Raw genomic sequence first — 20,678 nt, 5'->3', positions numbered from 1 at the left:
AGGTTACTCTGCTGCTGATCTGTTGTTAAACCTCTCCACTAAGTGGCACCAGTCACTGGATGAATCCAAAGTCAGCTGTGTGGTAGCATTGGACATTGCTGGCGCTTTCGACCGGGTGTGGCACCAGGGCCTCTTAGCAAAACTTCAAGCACTGGGAATTGCAGGCTCTACGCTATGTCTCCTCAGTGATTACCTTCATGGTAGATCTCTAAGTGTAGTCCTCAATGGAACGGAATCAGCAAGGCATCCTATTGGGGCAAGTGTTCCACAAGGAAGTGTGCTGGGTCCATTGTTATGGAATGTCTACTTCAACGACCTTCTTCATCTCATCCCAGAATCACATGCATATGCAGACGACTGTACACTGACATTCACTTATCCAAGAGAAGAAATGCCTGCTGCTCTAAGCTACATCAATCACCAGCTGAGAGCTATATCAGCTTGGGGAAATAGATGGCAAGTAACATTTGCACCTGAGAAAATGCAAATGATGATTGTCTCTAGGCACCATGATGGTAATGCTGGTGCAGTAGTAAGGATGAATGGGAGGATGTTGGCACCTGGAGAAGAAGTTGATATCCTTGGGGTGAAATTTGACTCCAAACTAACCATGAAGAACCATGTTGTAAATCTTGCAAACAAGGCAGCCAGGAAGCTTACAGCACTTCGCCATATCTCGCATCTGCTTGACAGTAGGGGTTGCAAGATCCTGTACGAGGCACAAGTACGCTCACACCTTGAGTATGCTCCACTTTCTTGGTTTGCCTGTCCCCCCTCTCATCTGCGACTGCTTGACAGAGTAGAGAACAGAGCAAGACGTCTCATCTCTCGCCTGGACCCATCCTGGATAGATCTGTCATTTCAGCAGAGCCTTCAACATAGGAGGGATGTGGGTGGCCTTACTGTTATGTACAAAGCCAATATTGTCAAAATACCACACTTGGATCCACTTCGAGGACAACGTGAAACAAGCTTTTATGCCACAAGACGGGCAGAAAGCAGCAACTTCACTCTGGCTGTACCCTTCTCCAGAACATCACTCCATCTGAGGTCATACATACCCAGGATGACTCGAGTATGGAACACATTCGTACAGCATAATGATGTCAACGAGATAAAGTCAGTTGATCAAATGAAAATGCTGGCCCACAGATGGCTCCAACTTCATCCTGTTCCCTACTTGTATGTCTCATAACAATAAAAATGCTTTCAAATGAGCTGATGTAGGTAACAGCTCTTAGCTTGCCAATAAAGTTAGGAATCCTTAACCTGTAAATAGCTGTCAATAAAGCTAGGGATCCTTAACCTTGTCAAACCCTGTGTAAAAAAAGAGAGAGGGAGAAACCTTCAATGACTTTCTTCACCTAATCCCATGCATATGCAGACGACTGTACACTGACATTCACTTATCCAAGAGAAGAAATGCCAGCTGCTCTAAGTTACATCAATCACCAGCTAAGAGCTATATCAGCTTGGGGGAAACAGATGGCAAGTAACATTTGCACCTGAGAAAACACAAATGATGATGGTCTCTCGACACCATGATGGTAATGCTAATGCAATAGTAAGGATGAATGGGAGGGTGGTGGCACCTGGGGAAGAAGCTGATAACCTTGGGGTGAATTTGACTCCAAACTGACCATGAAGAATCACATTGTAAATCTTGCAAACAAGGCAGCCAGGAAGCTTACAGCACTTTGCCGTATCTCACATCTGCTTGACAGAGTAGAGAACAGAGCAAGACGTCTCATCTCTCACCTGGACCAGTCTTGTATAGATCTGTCATGTGGGTGGCCTTACTGTTATGTACAAGGCCAATATTGTCAAAGTACCACACTTGGATCCACTTCGAGGACGGCATGAAGCAAGCTTCTATACTACAAGACAGGCAGAAAGCAGCAACTTCACTCTGGCTGTACCCTTCTCCTGACAGTGTAGCCACACCATCACTGACAGTGTAGCTGACACCATCAACCATCACTGACAGTGTATCCAACACCATCACTGACAGTGTAGCCGATACCATCACTTCATCTGAGATCATTTATCCCCAGGGTGACTCGATTATGGAACACATTCGTACAGCATTATGATGTCAATGAGATAAAGTCAGTTGATCAAATGAAAATGTTGGCCCACAGATGGCTCCAAATTCATCCTGTTCCCTACTTGTATGTCTCATAACAATAAAAATGCTTTCAAATGTGCTAATGTAGGTAACAGCTCTTAGCTTGTCAAAAAGGTTAGGAATCCTTAACTTGTAAATAGCTATTAGTGTTCCATAGAAGACTCCTCAAAACTGGTCACAGGTATGGTTTGTCCAGTAGCTGAAGTACTACTTACTAACTTTGTAATGTCCTTTCTGCAGCTCTTTTCTTACTTTATAGTTATATCCTCTTATGTGTTTGTGCATATGTACAGTCTTCAGAATGTGAATTTATGATGTTAGATATCCATCATTAGCCTCTTTTGAATGGTACTAAACTTTATGGTCACACCACATTACCAAGAAGCTCCTATGATTTGTGAGATTATTTTAAGAATCTGACTTCATCCAGAAACAAGTCAAACCAAGGTTTAGTTAAGTCGCATTTCTAGCAGACCCAAAGACACTGTTTTCTGCTGGGTCCCTGGATATGAAGATGTTTGGGGCAACAAGCAGGCATCTTTGCTTGGTCAGCAGTTCATGACCTCTTTTCACATAGGGGTCTTCCTTTCTCAGACCATTTTGGAGCAATCTCTTGAAAATTTCACATCAGCTGGCAATAAAGATGGTCTGTGTTTACAGTCATATTCTTACCATAGCTGTCATGTTTGGGAGATTACATTCTCCTGCCTATGTATCAGACACACACTTCTCACTCATGGATATCTCATGAGAAAACACTTGGCACTGTTCTGTGAGGATTACCAGGTTATATTATCTGTTCAAAATCTCTTAACAGATTGGCCTGTGTATCAGTTAGCTTGCAAAATTTACTTCTGAAATCTTCACTGCCCTAATGCAGTTACTCTACTTGACCTCCTTGCTGAAAGTCCCACCTTTGATGCAGACTCTCTCTTTGACTTTTTATCAGAAACTAACTTATTTCACCAACTTCGATTAAATTTTTCCTTTAGCAATCCCTACCACCCTCGCTAACTCTACCTCTTACACACTCATACCACCCACATTGATCTCTGACCTTTGCATCTTCCTTCTTTAGCACATTCCATCCTGCAGCACTGTTTGATAACATTGTTAGTGTATTTAAAATTTAAATTTTTAGAAGAAAAAAAAAAAAAAAAAAAAAAAAAAAAAAAATAGGAACAAAAATATTTTTTGCACCTGTCAAACATGAAATGCAAGTCTTCAAACTAAATATCATACAAGTGATTACTATCACAACTGGTTATTTTTTTTTTTTTTGCAATTTAACAGGTAACATACTTCTCTCATAGAAATCTAATCCTTCAAAAATGTTAACACAGATATTTCACCTCTTAGTGACTTCTTTCAAGCAAGAACTGTCTTATTTATAAATGTTTTATATTGTCAAGGAATTTATATGGATGGGGATGTTGCAGCTGGGATGATTATGTGATAATTATTATCCTATCCATGAGGAAGTGCTCAACCCATTAGACATCATACAGCACCTGGAGAATGGAAGGTAAACAGGTTTGAACCATGATGATGGAAGCTCAAATTCTTTGGATTTAGAACCCTTCACAATCAAGGTACCTTCCCTGCAGGGTCAAGGGTAAATTATTATATTTGTGCACCTCTTCAGTGGGATACAGCTGGTTTGTCGAAAGAAGAAGAAAGATTTGTGCACCTCTGGAAAAACAGCTAATGAATGAGTGATGGCAAAGGTGTTTGTTTATGTCTTTGAGCCACCTTGCTTTGGCAGAAAATGACTGATGTTAAAGAATCTGAGCATCAACAAAAATATTGCTCACTTCTTCATGTGAGGCTTCAGTAGGAAGATTGGTGATAGATATATTTTAACCATATCGTACTGAAATAATATGAAGGCATCTATGACAGAATAATTATTGTACCAGTTTTCATGCATTATTGAGAGTCATTTCAGTGTGCCCCTCACTAAGCCTTCTAGATTATGTCTTAAATGCCACTTTAATGATGCTATTACTGTATCTATAATCCTGACTTCATTCCCAATTAAACTGATTGAACATTTGGGGTATATGATTATTTAATCATCACAGTATCACTAAAATTTTGTGCTAACTCAAATATCACTATCAAGTTATATATATATATATATGTTCACTCACAATTAATGACCTCTATGTGTGTATAAAATAACAAACTAAGTCAAAATAATTACAAGCCTTTATACAAAGCATCCAAATTACAAATGTTGCCCTTACACATACTGAGAAAATAAGAATTCTGGAATGATTAACCTCGCTTCATCAAAAAAGCACCACCTGTATCGGGTAACCACATAACAACGAATAGCTAACAAAAATAAGATACAATATTTATTGCAAGCAAAACATATTTTAGTACACAAATACTACTAACAACGTGTATGAATGGTGTCCCCCCCATATAATGCACAAAGAAAATATCACATCTAGACTAAAATTAAAAATATGTCAAGAATGTATAGCTAGATTTTGCTGAACTGTCTAAATGATTCTATAAAAGTGAAATATATGAAGTTTAAAATGTCTGGCATTGTCTAGTCAATAGTCCTGTATTTCCTTATAGATAATATAAAACTTTAGATTACAGAACACATTTAAAGGACCAGCAATTATTAGCTTCAACAGAATTTCACCTTGCCATATTTAAAGCAAAAGAAATACTGTATACTGTCTTATAAAATATACAGCAGAGAAACATCACAGTAAAGATACAAAATTTCCAATTCTTGGACTAATAAGGATGTGCAAAATAATCTACAACATTCACAATTTATTTTTCCTAACAAAACATTAAACACCTCAAAAACAAGAATGAATATATAGTATGATGTGAAGAATTCCATTACCCACTTACAAGAAAGCAATAAATAACCATTAAGTACTAAGACACTGATATATAACCATTCACTGTATTAAAGTTGCAGATTTAATCATCACAATCAGTGAAGCTTATTAAGTCTTTGAGCCTTTAACAAAACTGTTTTCTTCAGAATATATCTATTTTCATTCCACAGAATGCAACTGGAGTACTGAGCAAACGACATATACTATGTAGATATTCAATGTATCTATCCTACTTCATTTCCCAATAAATATAGCCTTGCCAACTATCTTTTTTTTTAAAAAGTACCTACACTCCTCAAAAAAAAAAAAGTATGTCTGAGGAACACACAATACCTCTGAGATGCCATATTGTTATTAGTACATATAATAATAATAATAATAATAATAATAAAAGCAACCCCTTTTCTGTATAAATTATTAAATTCAAAAAGAGAAACTTTTGCTTTTCTTTTTAGGTCACCCTGCCTTGGTGGGATATAGCCAGCACGTTGAAAAAAAAAAAAAATTTTACATGCCAAAGCATTGTTCTTTTACACGCTTTGAACTTTAGACTGAAATAAGATTGATCCAACACCAAGAAATGGCTAAGGAAGGGCATAGCATTTCACAAAACACTAAACCCATGTGGGTTATTCAGTGCAAGGAGTGGTGGAGGACAAAGCCAATCATCATCATGGCAAGGACCTTTGCACTTGTGGGCTGACCCACTACAAAACTGCGGGAGACAGCATAAAGAGCATTAGCTTCACAGCTTCATAACACAGTGACTCTGAACCTCACAATAAACATTTACTAACCTTGAGGAATACCAGGCCTAAATTTGTTTCTCGATAGTGCTTAATTCAGCCTCTTAATGATGTGTGTGCTTTTCATGACAATTAGATTTAGAACTCTTTTAAATGTAAATATTAATGCAAAATTAAGTCAATCTTTATAAGTTCAAGAGATGTAACTTTTTACCTTGCACAATATGAATATAAACCTCTAATCGTCTATTTCCGCAAAAAAAAAAAAAAAAAAAAAAAAAAAAAAAAAAAAAAAAAAAAAAAAAAAAAAAAAAGAGACATGTTATAGAAAATATGCTTTAGTCTATACCCGACTTATAATTGAAGGACAAATATTATCTAAATTTGACAAAAATAAATAAATAAAACTCAGAAATAATAAATAAAAATGTATCGTGACTAGCCGAATACTGTATTTAATTATCTCAATGAGCAACACATCAATTTTGTCAAAACTGAAAACATAAATACTGTATCATTAACAAATGCAACAGTTCCTATCCTTTTATATGATAATTTTGATATACATACCTCTTTACTTACAACTGACATTCAGTGTCACTTAACTCACATACGGGACTACTGTGCTCCATATGGTAAGCATTCCAATGACATAGCTTTTCTAAACATTTACATTTCCCACTTTCATGATGTAGGAAGAAACAAATTAAAAAAGGCTGGAAAAGCCTTATAACTAAAGCAAATGATACTAGAAGTGACACCGAATAAGTCATATTATATTACTCACGTGGTAACATGAAAAACACACAGTACTGTGCTCCTAGGACTTGACACAACTAAATCATTATAAAAAATTCAGATCCGATAGTATTTTTTTTTTTGCTTTTCAGCATCACAGTTAAAAATAAGAGAGCATTATAATTACCATATATTACTGGACATAATGCAATCAGTGTAAGGGAGGTAAGTAAAGGGGATACTACTTTCACTCAAATAATAATCAGATTTTTGCAAAATCACATGTGTAAGACAGGTATATTTTCAGTCCTCAAAGTCAACACAATGTTACCATATCCTATGAGGTAACTGCTGGCAATGTTTAAATGTTATAAATTGTTTATTACCATGGGAATGATACTCCTAAAACAGATGGGACTATATTAGTTAGCTCTTGATTAGAGGTCAACACATACAGTGTTCTCACATTATCTGCACATTGAAGATAAAATAGTGTTTAAATACAAATTGTTTATCATCTTCGGAGTCACAGGTTCTGGTCATGTCCATATAAGAGGGACTCTGCTAATGGCTCTCACAATTCCATACTGGTAATTTAAACTTGAAATTCACATTAATACTGCAGACCTCCAATTACAATATACATTGCACTACCATTTATATACTCGGACATGTCATCAGCAGTAACATATAACCTGCTGGACTCGCTTGTTTTGAAAGAAGAGCTAGACAAGAGAAAATCAGTAGTTTACTGCCTGAGTGGTGTAACAAGTGTAGTAATTATATATCCTCTGCTCATCTTCATTTGCATAATCAGGGTTAAAATGAGAGGAAACTAGATTTAATATCAATAGTGTACCTACTATATGTAAATCAGTTTGGTTGTTAAACTTGTATTCTGCGATAAATAAGGAAGTGCCTGTGTGAGGCTAAGCTGTTGCTGTTGTAATGTTTACGTATGGGTACCTTTATCCCTCTGTTCCTCCTCCCTTCCATCCTTCCTCACTCACTTACCTTGTTTCTACCATCACTGAAAATGTGAGGGGGGGAAAAGATTCAGTAATATAGATACTTTACTATATATTTTACTTTTGTTTAAATTTTCACAAACCATCATTCGAAGTCTTAACATGCAGACAAAGAATGGATGGGGATTCAAATCTTGGTCCACATGAGTGGCATGGACTACAGTTCGAGTTCCATTCCATTCTTCTGTTTATTCAATAAGTCGTTTATTGCAACTTATCTTGGGTAGTGAATCTCACAGGAGTAAAAATAATAACATGTAGATGAGCTGAATACTTTTTTCATTATTTTGATTTTTTTACATCTTTGTGGATGGTTTGTGCTAATAAGAGGGGAAGGGGGGTATTATTCTGTATATATGTGATGAGTAAAAAAATTGCCTTTTGGCTAATAATATATGGTACAATTTATGCTGCTCTATTTTTTTAGTATTATTAATCTTTCCTAATATTAACTGCCTTTGGTATATAAAAATAACTGCCCTAATGCTATTACTGTAGTAAAAAACTTAATATGTTCAACATTTCAATATCTGCTTTTACCACAAAATTAAGATAAAATAATAACCAAACTCTTCGTCAAACATGATGCAGTCTCCAGTATCTTGATCATAACACTGGTCATGTCAGAATAAATCATGAAAAATATTTCATTAGAAAAGTTTATAAAGTACAGACTCAATATGGTAAGCACTTAATCTTACCAAATGCAAAACACAAAGAAATTCTCAGATGACAGAAGGAACACAGGCCTCTATATAAATTCAGTTACATTCTGAGCTACTAGAGTGTGATCCGCCTGAACCTACCCTCTTGGTGTTGAGGTGGAGGAGCTAGAACATCTTTTTGTGGATCTTGGCCATCAACATTACCAGGAATCATGGGTTCAATAACTGGACGATTCTTTACTGCTGGTTGTTCCACCACTGCTGGACCTAATGATAAGGAATTTTTTGCTTTAATATACTGTATATATGTATATGTTGGAGTGTTAGCAAGGTAACGCTTTTTGAAGGGATTCAGGTAAACCATTTAGCCAGCAAGACAGTGATAGAGTGAATGATGATGAAACTGTTTTTCGGTAGGAGAAGGCCGGTGTGTTAAAAAAAATTCTTAATATTTTTATGTAGTTTTGCTAATACAGTGGTACCTCGGGATACGAACAGCTCAAAACTCAAACAATTATGTAAGTGTATTTATGTAAATGCTTTTGTAAGTGTATTTTTGGGGGTCTGAAACGGATTAATCTAATTTACAATATTCCTTATGGGAACAAATTCGTTTGGTATCGGCACTCAAACAGCCTTTGGAACGAATTAAGTTCGTATCACGAGGTACCACTGTATTATTAACTGGTACTTCACTTGTTGTTCGTAACAAAGTTTGGAAGGTAAGACATTACAAGGATAATGAGAAAATTTTAGAGATCAAGAAATACAGTAAAAAAATTTTGAGTAACATTTTATATCTAAAAGGCTGATAGTACTAGCAGGAATGAGAGGTAAATTGGCAACAATAATACATTAAATATAAACACAGAGAGGTATCAAGATACAAATAGGGAATTGGCAAGTTAAATTAAATAACACAAATGTGCTAAGAGTATAGAATGCTGCCATACACTTGTGATGGAAAATAAATATTAAACTGTGAGCTGCATCATGAACAATTATTGTGAAATATGAGGAAAAATGTAACACGATAACTGAATAAGAATGCAAGTAAAAACAAGGCAATACAGTTAGAAAAGAATTAATGTGAGATGTAGTAGGAAGTGCAGATTATATGGAGAATCAAGGGAGTAGTATTTGGGGAGTATTTAAAGCAAACAATAGCAGCATGAAGTATGTGTCATTAAGCAAGGTAGGAAGTCTCAAATTAAGAGAGGGAAAAAAGATCATGTATGGAAAAAATTCAAATTAGTATACGTACTAGAATTTAGTGAGAAGTGAAACTGCAGAAGTAAACTATCAGAGTGTAAACACTGGTAATGGGCCTTACAAGGAAACCATAATAGAAAAGAGCAACATCATGAGGTAAAAATAAAATAAAATAAAATACTGAATTAGCAACATGAGAGGTTTTGAAATAAATAGATAGTGATTAAGATTGAGGCTTGTAGAATTCCTTGAACTCTGGCTAATTGGAAGACCTCACAGGGGGACTCCTTTCTACAAATGAAGGGATCTTCCTTTGGACAGGTGATTGGCATAATGAATTGGTAAAAAATAATGTAAAATTCTGGTAAGCACAGTCCCACTTCAGTACAAGTCAGTGATTAACAGAATATTATCTTTTCTCAGGAAGACCAACTTGAATTCATAAACTTAGATAAAAAAATGCTGACAAAGTATAATTAAATATTATTTAATCTTCTTGTAATACAGAGTAATTCATGGCACAATTCTACAATTGAAAAAAGTTAAAAGTGAAAAATATAACTCAATAATGTTTTGATAAATTTGCATTACTTCTCACCTTGAACTGGTTTAACCCGAGGGTGCTGGAGGACCTGAGCCCGGGTGACCAGGCCATACCGGGGCTTGGCTAAACCATGGAACTCCGGTAGGGGGGCAGCACCATTGTATATTTTGGCTACCAATACAAAACAAGTGCACACTCATAACAAAAGCAAAACAAAGAACTTTCCTCTTCGATTTAGATCTGCCATTTATGTTAAACTAAAAAAAATGCATAGTACTTTATGTAATACAGGTACAATATTAACTTAAAAATTTGAACTTCTGTAAGCAGTTATCAGCATTTACTCTTTGGTAACCAATAACTAACAACCTTAAAATATTTTATAACATTTAATCATAATGCTATTATGGTAATTATAACTTTCGGAATAGATAGACAGATCTAAGCAAAGCAGGAAAATGGTACTTTTTTTAACTAAACAAATACAAGTGCCAATGAGAAAATCTGCAAGTATTGCACACTGGTTTTATTATACTTTTTGTCCTTTTACTGTCTGGAATTTAACTATGCTGGACATTTTAACATTTGCACTACAGTAAATACAAATGTATAAATAAAGGTAAAAATTCATGCTGTCTCCTAGAGGTTAGCAGGTCAGCATATCCCTGAGGCTACAACATGCCTGACTCACTAGCCATCTATTCCACAGAACAACATACTTTACAAAACAAAAATAAAAAGATCTATAATGCTCTTAAAGTGTTAAGAAATAAAGTACAAAATGTTAATAATAATGAGAAAAGAGTAAGAGAGCAATTAAAGATACTGTATATATGTATGTGAACATAACTAGGGTGAGTCTCCTAGCAGTTCCTATCTTTGTGATGGGCAAACATCTTGACTTGCAGACCCTTTGTACTGCAGTGGCTCTCAGTCTTACTTCCACAGTTCATAACGAGTACAAGTTTATCTGCGACAAAGTGGTAGCCAACCAATACAGGCTGCATGGTCTAAACTGTTCAAGTTCCAGAGGTTGGTATGCTAGACACAGTGAAATCAATGAGATCATCAAGAGCAGCCTTGCTACAGCTCTGTGCCCAGCTGAGACAGAACCTCATTTTTTATTACCCAGCACCCTGGATGTACCTGCTTGTCGCTCTGACAGGATCACATAATTATATACATATACATGTATCCTTTTTTTTTTTTTTTTACAGTGTTGAATTTATAAGCTTAGAGCTGTTATCCTACCTCAGCTCTTTTCAAAGCCTTGCCTTATCTTAGGTATACTACCACTTCCCACCACAGGATGTGACCTACAATACTCAGCTATTATGCAGGTACTCATTTACTACTAGGTAAACAAAGGCTATAGGTCTAAGGAAACATGCCTATAATCTTCACCCACCACTGGATTAAACCCAGGTCCTACTACTAAGCTTTGAGCCACCTATTGATAGGTAATCAAGAGGTATTTGGAAGCACCTATTATTGTTAGGAAACAATTCTATGGTGCTGGTTGTTATGGCAAGACTGTCTGTAATTAGCAAGTGTGAAAATGCAGTGAAAAAATTAGGACAAAAAAATAATGCTAGAATCTGTGAAAGGAAGAATGTATGCACAAAGAGATATGGCCTCTTAATTTTTTTTTGTCAGCAGCATTATAAAAAAAAAAAACATGCAGGTTATAAGTAACATACAATGAAACTTTTGTGAGAAAGCATGCATCATTACCCATGTAATGGAGAGAGAGGAAGAGAAACTACTTCCACATTAAAACTACAAAGACCAACCAAAAAGCATATCAAATACCTGCAATTCTAAAAACAAAACGAGCATTTGTTCAATATCATTTCTTACCTGGGGCTTGGATCTGAGGGTTTCCTTGGTCAACATGAAGGTTTACATCATTGGAGTTTCCATGGTTGATAGGCTGAGGGGCTACTAATGTATCCACTGCTGCATTATCATGACCGATGTTAGCACCATTTTGTGAGAGGGCTGGTTACAGGAAATGAAAAAAATTATTACTCTACTGCTATAAAGAATCTTCTAAAAAAATATATATAGTATATTTCCTTTCATTATTTTTTTTTTTATTATTATCACACTGGCCGATTCCCACCAAGGCAGGGTGGCCCGAAAAAGAAAAACTTTCACCATCATTCACTCCATCACTGTCTTGCCAGAAGGGTGCTTTGCACTACAGTTTTTAAACTGCAACATTAACACCCCTCCTTCAGAGTGCAGGCACTGTACTTCCCATCTCCAGGACTCAAGTCCGGCCTGCCGGTTTCCCTGAACCCCTTCATAAATGTTACTTTGCTCACACTCCAACAGCACATCAAGTATTAAAAACCATTTGTCTCCATTCACTCCTATCAAACACGCTCACGCATGCCTGCTGGAAGTCCAAGCCCCTTGCACACAAAACCTCCTTTACCCCCTCTCTCCAACCTTTCCTAGGCTGACCCCTACCCCGCCTTCCTTCCACTACAGACTGATACACTCTTGAAGTCATTCTGTTTTGCTCCATTCTCTCTACATGTCCGAACCACCTCAACAACCCTTCCTCAGCCCTCTGGACAACAGTTTTGGTAATCCCGCACCTCCTCCTAATTTCCAAACTACGAATTCTCTGCATTATATTCACACCACACATTGCCCTCAGACATGACATCTCCACTGCCTCAAGCCTTCTCCTCGCTGCAACATTCATCACCCATGCTTCACACCCATATAAGAGCGTTGGTAAAACTTTCATTAAAACTCAGTTTATCTGTACAGGGGGGGGCCCAGGTTACAATGATCTGCATTTATAAATGAAGTGCAAGAGACAATACATAAGAAAGAAGGAGCACTGCAGCAGGCCTACTGGCCCATGCAAGGCAGGTCCAAGTCTCCTACTGGCCTAAGCCAATGCCCCAACCCAGTCAGGTCGGGTCACATTCACTTAAGGAAGGAGCATGGCATCTGACCTAGTAGCACAAGCTAGTAAGGCCCAACTCACACCCAACCACACCCACTCATACATTTATCTAACCTATCTTTAAAACTACACAACATTTTAGCCCCTGTAACTGTACTTGGGAGCTTGTTCCACTCATTCACAACTCTATTACCAAACCAGTGCTTTCCTATATCCTTCCTGAATCTGAATTTTTCCAACTTAAAGCCAATTCTGCGAGTCCTGTCTAGGCTAGATATTTTTAGCATGCTATTTACATCCCCTTTATTTATTCCTGTCTTCCATTTATACACCTCAATCATATCCCCCCCTAACTCTACACTTTTCTAGAGTGCAGATTCAGGGCCCTCAGTCTACCCTCATAGGAAAGATTTCTGATACAGTGGACTCCCGGTATTCGATGGCATCGGTATTCGATAAATCCGGTATTCGATGCATTATATCGCAAAAAATTTTCCTCGGTATTCGATTGAAAACCAGGTATTCGATACGATTCGTACGAGACCTGTCCACATGTGGCCTGAACTGCCCCTTGTGTGCCAGTGTTTACAAGACAGCCAGTGTGCGCGCATCTAAGCATACATTTGGTACATTCCATATTATCACTGTGTTTGGTGCTTCTTTCTGCAAAATAAGTCACCATGGGCCCCAAGAAAGCTTCTAGTGCCAACCCTGTGGTAAAAAGGGTGAGAATTAGTATGGAAATTCAGAAAGATTTTGAAGGGCTTGGGGCTAACCCTGAGAAGCCTATACCAGTTGTGGAATACATTGTGCCTACTTCAAAAATTAAGGAAATGTGTGCACAGTGGGTTGAAGTGCAAACCTTTACGGATGAAAATCACCCTAACACAGCTATTACAATGACAATGTTGTGGCCCATTTTAGACAAATCGTAAAGGAACGGGAGGTACAGAGCTCTATGGACAGATTTGTTGTGCGACAGAGGTCCAGTGACTCTCAAGCTGGTCCTAGTGACATTAAAAGAAGAAGGGAAGTAACCCTGGAAAAGGACTTGCTACCTCAAGTCCTAATGGAAGGGGATTCCCCTTCTAAACACTAACACCTCTCCCCTCCTTCCATCTCATCAATCATCACCAGATCTTCATTAATGGTAAGTGTCAATTATTTTATTGTTATTGTAATTATTCTATTGCATTAAACTTAATATTTCATGTAGTAAAATTTTTTTTTCATACTTTTGGGTGTCTTGCACGGATTAATTTGATTTTCATTATTTCTTATGAGGAAAATTGATTCGGTTTTCGATATTATCGGTATTCGATGAGCTCTCAGGAACGGATTAATATCGAATACCGGGGGTCCACTGTACATGGGATCAACTCCGTCATCCTCCTTTGTATGTTTTCCAGAGCATTTATATTCATTTTGTAATACGGTGACCAAAACTGTGCAGCATAATCTAGATGAGGCCTAACCAAGGATATATAGAGTTGAAGAACCTGAGGACTCCTATTATTTATGCTTCTCAATATGAAGCCAAGGATTCTGTTCGCTTTATTGTGAACACTTATGCACTGTTGTCTTGGTTTTAGATTACTGCTAACCAGAACTCCCAAATCCTCTTTGCAATCTGTAATATTAAGACCTACATTATTTAGTTTATATGTGGCATGGTTATTTATCTGTCCAATGTTTAGAACTTTGCATTTGTCTATATTAAACTGTATCTGCCACTTCTCTGACCACTGCATCAGTCTATTCAAATCTTCCTGGGGTGCTCTAATGTCCTCATCAGAATGAATTCGAGGCCTATTTTGGTGTCATCAGCTAACTTGCTAATGTCACTATTTATTCCCTCATCTATGTCGTTTATGTAGATTGTGAACAACAAGGGGCCCAACACTGACCCCTGTGGAACACCACTAGTGACACTTCCCCACTCTGATTTCTCCCCATTTATGCAAACTCTCTGCTGCCTATTTGTCAACCATGCCTTTATCCAGTAAAAAAATTCTCCTCCTATTATGTGTGCCTTAATTCTCCTCAATAGTCTCTGATGTGGGACTCTATCAAAAGCCTTACTGAAGTCCATATACACTATCATATTACCATGATCTACCGCCCACCGGGTCGCCATACGGAGAAGACCTGCGCCGGAAGTACCGGCGAACCAACTCGAATCGAATCAACCATGATCTACCTCCTCAAATACCTTAGTGAAAAAAGTTAATAAATTCATAAGGCAGGAACGTCCTTTTGTAAAACCATGGTGAGATTCGTTGATTAATTTATGCTTTTCAAGATGGCTATGAATTGCCTCGGCAATTATTGATTCCATAAATTTCCCCACTATGGAGTTTAGGCTTACTGGTCTATAGTTCGAAGCTAAGGACCTGTCACCTGCTTTTCAAATAGGTATCACATTTGCCATTTTCCACTTATCTGGCACCATGCCAGTTTGTAGTGATATGTTGAAAAGATCAGCCAAAGGTGCGCTAAGCTCCTCTTTACATTCCTTTAGAACCCTTGCATACAGTTCATCAGGGCCTGGGGATTTGTTAGGTTTTAATTTATCTATTTGTCTATGGACCATGTCACTTGTGACCCTAATCGTGCATAGTTTACTATCGTCCTGTTCTACATAATTTATTATTTCTGGAATATCACTGGTATCTTCCTGGGTAAAAACTGAGAGAAAGTAAGTGTTAAAAATTCTACACATTTCCTTATCACTGTCGGCAAGCTGACCCAAGTGACTTTTGAGTGGGCCCATCTTGTCTCTAATCTTACTTCTGTATAACTGAAAGAGTCCTTTTGGGTTAGTCTTCAATTCTCTTGCAACATTAACCTCATAATCTCTTTTTGCTTTTCTTATTCCCTTTTTTATTTCTCTCTTTAACTGAATATACTGATTTCTTAATTGCCCCTCTCCTCTTTTGACTTGCCTATTTATGCCTCTCTTTTGAACAATGAGATATTTTAATCTATTGTTCATACATTTAGGATCATTTTTGTTTGATCTGATTTCCCTACTTGGAACATAAGTTGTCTGAGCAGCTAGAACTATGCTCTGGAAAACGTCATATCGGCAATCATCACCACCTACCTGACCCATAATCAGGTCATTCCAGTTCAGCCCACCCAGGTAATTTTCAGTCTTATGAAATCAGCCAAACGGAAGTCAAGGACAGAGACTTGATTGTCATTATTAAGGTAATTCCATGATATATTAAAACTGAGTGATTTGTGATCACTTTCCCCAAGCTCATCATTAACCTCAAGATTATTAATTAGCAATTCCCTGCTGGCAAGAACCAAGTCAAGAAGGTTATTTCCTCTAGTTGGTTCTGTTACAAACTGTTTTAAAAAACAATCCTGAATCATATCAAGAAAGTCACTTGACTCTAAATTTCCTGTCAAACTGCTCCAGTCAATTTGACTAAAGTTGAAATCTCTCATTAGTACAACATTTTTGTATGTAGATGCCTTACGAATTTCTTCCCATAGAAGTTTACTGCACTCCCTATCAAGATTTGGGGGCCTGTAAATCACACCCAAGATTAGTTTTTCATGGCCCTCGAGAAGCTGTAACCAAACAGATTCAGTAGCTGACGCTTCTAATTTTATATCTAGTCTAATACAACAATTTAAATTGTCCCTGACATACATCACTACTCCACCACCCTTCCAGATTGAGCCAGGTCTCTGTTACAGCAATAATATCTATGTTTCCTGCACTTGCAATTAATCTTAGCTCATCTATCTTATTTATTACACTCCTGCTATTAGTATAGCAAACCTTAAGGGAGCTAGTCTCTTGCTGCCCTTGCTGCAACTTCAGATGGTGATAAAGAACAAGGGTAACATGACCAAGTACTAGCTGGAAGCTAATAAGTGAAAAATAAAATACATGTACACACAGTAGGTTACATTTTTTTGTTTTTTGTCCAAAAATTGTTAATGCATAGATTTTTTTTGTGGCCACTGTACAGTGAGGAACAGGTGTGACAATTATTTTATATACTATTATTTTGTATAGGATAATGGTTCAAGGTCACATACAACTTATTTGTAAACTTAAACACCAGGAGTGCAACTCATGTGTAAGAACAGGTTCAGCTAGAGTTCTATCTCATGATATGAACTAAAGACACTCAAGCCATAAAAGTAACTGTTGGGTATACTGTAATTTCTTTTGTAAACTTCTTCAAATGAAGAAAAAGACACAGGAGGAGAGCAAGATTTTATTGTGATGTTCCATTCTACATAGAGCTTTATCAAGCCCATTACTGGCTTGATAAAGCTGTATACAGAGTGAAATGTTGTTATAATAAAAACTTGTTCTGCACCTGTTATCTCTTCATTACTGCCAGCAGTGTTATTCTGCATTCAATTTCTCCAAAAGAGATATGAAGAATCTTTGGCACCTGGAGTTCTTGTGTCTTTAACTTGTGCTTTTCAATCTAAATCAGTAACCAGGAAGGACATACAGGAGTAAAATACTGAGTTCCCACCAAATTATGCATGTAGAAAACCTGAACTTCTGACTTTGATTTTTGATACATTTACAGTCAAATTAATATGATGGTCATTAGTAAACAAAAAATCAAAACATTGGAAAAATCAGGTTACAATGTGATAAGATATTATGAATAAGGACAGAGATGATGAGCCTTTAGTGAACAGTGGTGTCATAATAAGTTAAATATACATTGCATAACATACTACATACTATGTACATTACATACATGTCCATCTATGTAATGTATATGTTTGTAAAATACTGTACATGATGCTTAATGACTAAGGTGCAAGAGTTAGTGGATCATTATATTCATAAGAAAGCATTAAATCAATAATTCATACTGTCCCTGAGGAATGGAGGGAATCAGGTTTGATCTGAGGAAGGGAGGGCAGCTCCAATCAATTTCTTAGATCAAGAGCCTTTATCAGCATCATGGCAATTCCCATTAAAGAGAAGAGTTAGACTGCAATGCCTAAATCTTTGATGCCTTACTCACTAGTAAAATTCCTCTTCCATATATTTGTCCAAAGATTTCAAATGCCTTCAAATGTTAAAAATACCTTTTAATTTTTTTTTTAATTTTTCTGAAGAATTTCACATGCTAGTGTGATTACCACACAAGTGAAGCAACGGTCACATTCCAGCACAGAACATTATGAATGCACAAAAGGAAAATTACCTTAGCAAGCATGTGCAAGTAAGTAAAGGAGGATGCTTGAAGCAGCAGAGAGAAATACGGAGAAAAAAGAAAGAGAATGAGAAAGCACTATTAAATGAAAGTGCATTGTGGAGGAAGAGTAACTGCAATAAAAAAACCTGCAGTTTAAAAAAAGAAGAGGCTTCACATGATAAAAAAAATATATTCTTGTATTTTCTCCAAGACAGTGTTTGCTTAGGTAACTGAGGAAAAATACAGTACAATAATGCTGGAAAATAATTGAAGAAATTCTTTTTGTCTGTACTCTAAAAACAAATATGTACAAAACCTATCAAAATCATAATGTACAGAGGGTAGTGTGTAGGTCCAGTGTTGTTACACTAGATGAAAATTTGATTCATAGATTTCAGAAAACACCAAAAGTTTATGTATAATTTTAAAGATGGATATGGAAAAAAATTGGAGGTCATACAAGCAAAAGTTATACTCATTGTAATGTCTTTATGAATCTAGAACTATGCATAAAATAAACAATTGTTTTTTAACTACACATACAACTAAGCCTTACAAATAAAGGGTTGTATTTATGAAGGATTAAAGCAGTACAGTGGACCCTCGACTAACGCTATTAATCCGTTCCTTAGAGCTCATCGTTAGTCAAAATTATCGTTAGTCAAGTTAATTTTCCCCATAAGAAATAATGGAAATCAAATTAATCCGTGTAGGACACCCCAAAGTATGAAAAAAAAAATTGTTTTTACCACATGAAATATTAATTTTAATACACATAAACTGAAGAAGACATGCACAGTTACATGACACTTACCTTTATTGAAGATCTGGTGATGATTGATGGGATGGGAGGAGGGGAGAGTGTTGATGGTCTTAGTGTTTAGAAGGGAAATCCCCTTCCATTAGGACTTGAGGTGGCAAGTCCTTTTCCGGGGTTACTTCTCTTCCCTTTAAATCTCTCAAACCCACCTTTGCTGGCCTTAAATTCACTCACATCACCACTAGTTGCTGGCATTTTTTTAATTAAATCGTCATGCAACTTCCTAGCCTTTTCACATATGATCGCTTGAGAGATGCTATCTCCTGCTATCTGTTTTTCGTTTATCCACACCAATAACAGTCTCTCAACATCTTCGAGTACTTGCGATCTCAGTTTCGAAAACATAGTTGCACCTTTGGCAAGAACAGCTTCCTTGATTGCCATTTTCTTGGCCACAATAGTAGCAATGGTTGATTGGGGTTTTGTGTACAACCTGGCCAGCTCGGAGACACGCACTCCACTTTCATACTTAGCAATGATCTCTTTCTTCATATCCATAGTAATTCTCACCCTTTTTGCTGTAGGGTTGGCACTAGAAGCTTTCTTGGGGCCCATGGTGACTTATTTTGCAGGTGCAATCACTAAAAAGGCTGTGATAATATGAAATGTTCCGATTGTATGCTTGGAAGCGACCGCGGTGGCTGGCTGGCTTGTAAACACTGGCCAGAAGTGGACGCGTCTCAGACGGAACGAATAGTGTTGGTCGAGTTTTTTAGCGCTAGTCGAGGCAAAAATTATGCGTTAAAATGTATCGCTAGTCGGATTTATCATTAATCGATGCCATCGTTGGTCGAGGGTCCACTGTACTAATTTTAATCTTCACATTAAATACATATACTGTACTCACATTCTCCAAACAATATGATTTCATATTTTTTACACAACAAAGCTCTTTAATATTTAATTCCTACTTTGAGTGAATATACAATGATCTATTCCAAGATACAGGCTATCATCCAAAACTTTAATATTTACAATAAGTACATATTTAAAATTACAAGAACTGCTCTTTCTCAAACTGATGACTAATTTATTCTTATTCAGCAGCAATCACACTCAAATCTCTAACATACTATATTTTATACTTTCATAGAATTTCAAAAATTTCTAAGTCAAATTATATTTATTTCACATACATAACAAAAGATAAATTTGCTAATATTCATAAACAATTCCAAAGTAAAGAGATATTGTGTTACTCATCAAATAAGCCCGACCAACACTAACAATTCTTCCTACAATCCATCTTTCCAAACAAATATCAGTATTTTACTGTGATTCAAAACTGCCAGTAAAGTGACTGTGGGACTCAAATATGAATGTTGGTAATTTATTGTCATGTTTCCTCAGTCTTCTCTGTGCTTCCTGTTTTCTGCTCATGCAACAAAACATTGATGTGTCTTCCTATATTATAGAATTTTTTTTAAACACAATGTTCTTTTCCCACCAAGGCAGGGTGACCCAAAAAAGAGGAAACACTTTTGTCAACACTTACTCCATCACTGTCTTGCCAGAGGCATGCCCATACAAAAACTGCAACATATCTCCACCCCTCCTTTAGAGTGCAAGCATTGTACTCTGAAGGAGGGTACAGCATGTGTAATCAACCCAAACAGCATATATTAAGAAACTGGCTTCAGCATACCAAGTAAAATTCAGCACTGAAATTAGGAGGCTAGGTTGTAAGAAAATGTTTCAGAAAGATATTTTAGGTGGAGATATAATTTATGAGTGGTAGAGAATGAGTTTGATTTAGAACCAGTTTGTAGAACAAGATAAAGATAAGTGATTAAATAA

The 20,678-nt window shown here is 36.7% G+C and overlaps 1 protein-coding gene across 11 annotated transcripts in view; it reads right to left on the bottom strand.

The window, feature by feature from the left end:
* Positions 1 to 20,678, bottom strand: part of LOC128693237 (protein GOLM2) — a 94,610-nt gene that overhangs the window by 26,800 nt on the left and 47,132 nt on the right. For 8 of the 11 annotated variants that reach the window (XM_053782769.2, XM_053782763.2, XM_053782766.2 and 5 more), the window contains 3 exons: positions 11,798 to 11,938; positions 9,992 to 10,108; positions 8,323 to 8,448 (listed from right to left, as the gene is read on the bottom strand). In XM_053782769.2, the coding sequence (XP_053638744.1) occupies positions 8,323 to 8,448; positions 9,992 to 10,108; positions 11,798 to 11,938 (384 nt within the window). Of the gene's footprint in view, positions 1 to 6,165; positions 7,519 to 8,322; positions 8,449 to 9,991; positions 10,109 to 11,797; positions 11,939 to 20,678 lie in introns of those variants that run through there. The other 3 variants (XM_053782772.2, XM_053782764.2, XM_070089332.1) reach the window with 2 other exon arrangements.

The sequence above is a fragment of the Cherax quadricarinatus genome, chromosome 28 (genome assembly GCF_038502225.1).
Source record: "Cherax quadricarinatus isolate ZL_2023a chromosome 28, ASM3850222v1, whole genome shotgun sequence".
In the NCBI taxonomy this organism is placed as follows: Eukaryota; Metazoa; Arthropoda; class Malacostraca; order Decapoda; family Parastacidae; genus Cherax; species Cherax quadricarinatus.
This window is presented reverse-complemented; position numbering and strand designations above follow the sequence as displayed.